This window comes from Hordeum vulgare, chromosome 7H (assembly GCF_904849725.1).
Source record: "Hordeum vulgare subsp. vulgare chromosome 7H, MorexV3_pseudomolecules_assembly, whole genome shotgun sequence".
Classification (NCBI taxonomy): domain Eukaryota; kingdom Viridiplantae; phylum Streptophyta; class Magnoliopsida; order Poales; family Poaceae; genus Hordeum; species Hordeum vulgare.
The window spans coordinates 537,616,318-537,621,754 of NC_058524.1; the positions used below are offsets into that span (position 1 = coordinate 537,616,318).

Below are 5,437 nucleotides of genomic sequence, written 5' to 3' on the forward strand. Positions count from 1 at the left end.
ACTCCCTGCCTTGCCTGCGGCCGGCGAGCCACGACCGGATCCACGTCGTTCCTCGCCTGCGGCCGCCGTCACGCCCTGCCTCGTCTGCACCGGCCACTATGCCATGCCTCCCATGTGGCCGTTGCCATGCCATCAGGACCGGCCCTGGGGGCAGGGCAACAGGGGCGACGGCCTGGGGCCCAGTCAAATTAGGGGCCCCGACCCAGATCAGTATATACATATGCTAAAGGGCTTAGATACACCCGCACAAACCCAATGTTAATGAAAAACACAAAAGACCCAAGAGGCCCCTCCGTGATATATATACTTAGAAGCCCAGAGAATGCACATATAGTTGAATTCATTCTGGAATACTGATCGGCCGTACGTGTGCGTGTGCTTGCGGGGAGCTATGGCTTTAGGTTTTTTATATGAGGAAGGACATTTCCCGTGTTTGTTAGTTTGATTGCTTTTTTAATTCTCCAAAAGAGCAGTGTCTCCAAAATCAATCTAGCAATCTTGACACGTTCGGGGTCTATGGCTTCGTTTCCCTTTACAAACGGAGGATGGAGCACGCGAAGGCCATGCACCTCTGTCGCAGGCAGGAGCATCGGACAAAATGGAAAAATTTGACCCAAGAACAAAACTAATTTACAAAATGAACTGTTAACGAAAAAAATAATGTAACGCCTGGTCGGACGCCATACAAAAGGATCAGCTACGTTATTTTTTTTAAAAGCGGTTCAGTTTATAAAATAGTTTTGTCTGCAGGTTAAATTTATCAATTTTGCCGGAGCATTGCAAAGGGTGCTGGCTGCACCTAGCGCCAGAAACGGCCGAACGACGGAAGTAATTTTCTGTGAATATTTTAGCCCCCAATTTCAATCTGATGGATGATAATTAAGTTGTGTAATTGTTTTTATAACACCTACTGTCTTGGAGGAGATAGCTGGTCTTGGTCGTCTGGTCTCAATGTTTTGTACTGGGATAGCTGGCGAGCACACCAGTGTTGGAGCACATATTATTGCAGCTAATTTACTCCAAAGTTGAGGTGTGCTCTCTTTTGTTTTTACAAACATGTTGCCTAAAAGCATTTATCTACTCCAAAGTTGAGGTGAGCACATCAGTTAACTAAATTTTAGAAGGAGGTTATAAATAAATTTATTTGTGGGAACTGCAATACTGTTAATCTAAAGCAATTAGATGTCAATATTATTGAAGCCCACAGCCTATTATTATCAGATACTATTTAAGAGGAAAATTATATCATAGCTTATGGTTTTAGAAGAATTTTTCCATACTGAAGTATGGAATTCCTTTTTCTCTCCGTCGTAGCAGTTGGGCCCACTCATCGAGTCCGCCCTGGGGCCCTTGAAACTCCAGGGCTGGCCCTGCATGCCATGCCTTCCCTGCTTCACATGCGGCAGCCACCGATGCCCTGCGTCCCCTGCCTCCTTGTCGCCAACTCCACCAGCATGAGCTTCAGTGAGCACCTCCCACGACCATGGGGAGGCTGGGGAGGGGAGGAAGGGTCGTTGTCGGCTCGGGGTGGAGGGGAGGATCGTCTGCTCAGGAGGCATGGGGGAGAGAAGAGTTGAGACACAGAGGAAGAAGAAAGAGAGGAGGAAGATGAAACTGACATGTAGGACCTACATGTGAGTTAACGGTCAAATAGACGGATCGTTTAGGTGCGGACCTGACCTGTAGTAAACCTGTTTAATTTTTTAACAACGAAGATTTTGTGTTTTTTGAAACAGCCAACCACGCGGTTGGTGGTTATCTGAGAAAAATTAAAAATCGATAGTTTTTTTAAACTTTAGTTTGTAAACTAGTAGTTTTATGCTATTTTACTCTAAAGAAAACATTGTTTTTTTTGTCATATTCTTTAAGGTGACATCGCCACAAGTATTAAAATTTCACACGACTGACTTTTCTTCTTTTGGTTACCATATCACGTTAACGCGTTTGTATTGTGCTTTTTTGTTCCCTCAGCCCGAGGACAGTCGTGGGCTTATTTCAGTCGTGTTAAAAGGGTTGATTTGGACCGGCTGAGGAAATCGATTGAAACAAGTTTGTGGTCACTCATTTTTTGTTGTAAACATGCTTTCTCTGTCCGTTGGAAGAAATGGACTGACCCAAAAAGAAACACCAGCCAAGAGCCAACTACATAGTCGGTCCCCCAGTCCTTGTTAACTACACCCAGAGTACTTAATTACGAACATGCGATGAGAGCAACAGTTAATCAAACCAAGGCGCCTAGGACTGAGACCGTTAGTTCACACGCGCGGAAATCAAAAGTATACCATCTGCATGCATCGATCGGACATCTCCGATGCGTGGACGGTCAGCAGCAGCAGCCTAGTAGTAGGAGGAGTTTTTGTGGACGTCTAGGATGGCGAACATGAGGTGGACGAGGTTGGCGAAGGCGGCGACGAGGGAGACGATGACGGCGGCCATGGCGCGCCCGCAGAACTGGCTGTAGACGTGGCACACCTTGCCCCACCGCACGTGGGAGTTGCCGCGCTCGCCCAGGATGCCGAACTCCGCCGCCGCGCCCACCGCCGAGAACAGGAGCGCCAGCACCACCAAGTCGCCGACCATCAGCGGCGCCACCGCGCTCCGGCTGCGGCACGCCGCCAGCGCCACCGCCGAGAAGACGCACGCCATCGCGTTCGCCACCACGAAGTACCTGCACGCACGCTGGTTAGTTAATCATACACCAATTGATTACTACTACTACCTATCAGTACGTAACAGCAACTTGACGGAGCATATATATATCGAATTTTGCCAGTGGAGGGAGCTTTCTTTAAATATTAGCGCCCTGCATACGGTTGGAACACTACGACGTACGCAGGCGTAGCGCGGTGCAGGTGATGACACGTATCGATTGTGCGCTGTGCGGTCCGGAAGTCTAGCTGTTCCTGATGTTGAATGTGTACTGTATCATAGATCTACTCGTGCCTAAATTCCATCGTAGTTGTTCTTAATAGCTGTACGAACAATATATGTCATAAATAGCAGCAAATAAAGATGGACTTGACGGAATTAATCCACGAGTGCTAAACTGCTAATTAAGGCACGTCAACCCAGCCTATGAATGCAGTCCTTTTATCGACAAAAAAAAAAAAAGACCACATATATATGTATACTGCGCGCTGCTGTTTCAATCTCATCAACTCTGCTCGATATTCGAAACAAGCGGACACGTCTCTGTCGGAAAAGAATCGATCTCGACAATCCTTTCGGAAATCTCTATCCGTATCCCATATATCTCCACCTTTTGTAAAAGGCCAAATCGCTTGGTGGCTGCTATCTCAGGCCGCCGGAGCACACCCATCAGGACGAGCAGGCGTGCCCCACCGTGGCCATGACGGTTGAGCTGGGATTATCCATCCATCTCTTTCCGCAATAATGCCGCTCGGATCGGTCGATCGATCGGGCCAGCCAGCCACGTACGCGGTCATGGACAAAGATTCATGCGTCTCTGGACGTGGACAAAGCGGAAATCGTTTTGCAGTTTCTTCCCGACCACCAGAAAAGATCGACGTGGGCAAAGAGGAAATCGTCCATTACTTGCACCACATGCGTTCTCGTTGGGCGTCGATCGAATTACTTACTCCATAGTATTCTGGTTTGTTGCGGCATCCTTGTCTATGGTGCAGCGTGAAGGTTCTTTCTAGGTAGGGGAAAGAGAATGTCTTGTTTGCACGTGGAACGACTAAAGGTTCGATCGAGCCGTGAGCGGTAGGAATCAGCTGGACGGGCACGCACGACACTGCATTTCTTGCGGACCGTCGACCCTTCTCACCCGAAGAATTCGTACGGAAATATGGAGGAGATGGTGAAAGTGTAGTGTAGAAGCACTTTTGCCTAACTAATGTGAAGGAGATATGTTGTGTCTGGATCGGCAAACGCTAGCTATAGATGTGCCTTCGGCAGAAATGGCATGTATTTGTTGGCCTTGACTGAACTACATCAATATACAGCTAGTAGAGTACTCCCTCCGTTCCAGATTAATTGTCTTAGATTTGTCCATATACATGTGTATCTATGCACATTTCTAATTAAGGAAAATGACAATATATATAATTGACTGGTTGCATGTGCTTGGCTGGCCCCGTTTTCTAAAACTTACGCGGCATCGATCCTTGTACTCCGGTATCTTTGCGTCAGATAGATACAATGTGTACGTGCTGTTGCAGACGTACTTGCATCATGGACGATCTATATGACTATATCCGGTAGCTATAGAGGTGCTTTCGGCAGAAATGGCATGTATTTGTTGGCCTTGACTGGACTACAGTAACACTATCTACTCCAGCGCAGCAACTTTCCTAATTAATGAAAATGACAAACATATAGTAATTGATTGGTTGCATGTGCTTGGCTGGCCCCATTTTCTCAAACGTACGCGGCATCCTTGTATCTTTGTGTCAGATATTGCTACAATGTGTGCAGACGTACTTGCATCATGAACGATCGATATCCGCCGAGCAAACAGATTAAAAGAAGCGGAAGGAAATCCCACAAGGAGGAGAACAAAACAAATCCAGGAGAGCTCTTCACCGGAGAACGATGGTGTCGTGTGGATGTGTAATAATTAATCGCGGTGCTGGTGTGGTGGCGAGGAAGAGGAAAGAATCAGGTACGGGAGCGCTTCACTTACACGAAGGCGGAGGAGTAGGACCACTTGGCCGTGACGGGGACCTGCAGCGGCGGCAGCTTGTCGGCGATGGTGACCTGCACGGTGCTGGTCTGCCGGTCCAGGCCCATTACCACGGCGGCGACCAGCGTCGCCGCCAGGATGAACACGCGCAGCGCCACGCCGCACCCGTCCACCGCCGGCTTGCTGGGCGCCGCCGCTCCCATGTAACTCCTCCGGCTGTCGGACAGGCTGCTCACGCCGCTGAACCCGGGCTTCACCCGCGACGACTCCATTGCCGACGCCGGTTTCTCGGGTGGCTGAGCGGGCGAAACGGTGCGGTGGTGGTGTGGCACGGAGCGCGTGCGTCACTGACTCGCTACCTGAGGTGTGGTTGGCTCTATCTATGCAAGAATGCGTTGGACGGGGATCGCTACTTATGGTTGGAAGTAGGTTGGGGACGGGTCACCGCGACGAGCATGGCTACCGCTCACCGTCTTAACGGGTAACGAACTGAAATCGACTGGATTTTTTGCCGCCGAATAAATGGAGTCAGCTGAAATTTTCTGGAGTCCCAGTTGATTCCTTTCTTTAGGGAAGTCTCGGTTGATTCAGAAAGTGTGGTTTTTGGTATAAAATGTAACTTGCATTTTTTACTTCAACCACTCCCTCCGTTCTTCCTTTATACTCCACTAGTCAAATACCCGTGCGTTGCCACGGGAGATATCAAAAAATAATGATGTTACCGATCAAATCATTGTACTATTCAATGTTGATGTGCTTACTTGAGAGTATAAAATATTATGATCAGTT

General features: G+C 48.5%; 1 protein-coding gene across 1 annotated transcript; it reads right to left on the minus strand.

Moving 5' to 3' along the window:
• Nucleotides 1-2,110: 2,110 nt before the first annotated feature.
• Nucleotides 2,111-5,127, minus strand: LOC123412943 (CASP-like protein 1E1). The gene is made up of 2 exons (XM_045105903.1): nt 4,649-5,127; nt 2,111-2,668 (listed from the first exon to the last, which is right to left on the minus strand). The coding sequence occupies exons 1-2, from the start codon at nt 4,918-4,920 to the stop codon at nt 2,338-2,340; spliced, it is 603 nt and encodes a 200-aa protein (XP_044961838.1). The 5' UTR covers nt 4,921-5,127; the 3' UTR covers nt 2,111-2,337.
• Nucleotides 5,128-5,437: the final 310 nt, after the last annotated feature.

What these genes read in the sequence shown, in the direction of transcription:
- LOC123412943 (XM_045105903.1), bottom strand. Translation starts at nt 4,920, where the DNA reads ATGGAGTCGTCGCGGGTGAAGCCCGGGTTCAGCGGCGTGAGCAGCCTG. An exon ending in TCCTACTCCTCCGCCTTCGT is followed by an intron (nt 2,669 to 4,648) that starts GTAAGTGAAGCG and finishes GCGTGCGTGCAG; the next exon opens with GTACTTCGTGGTGGCGAACG.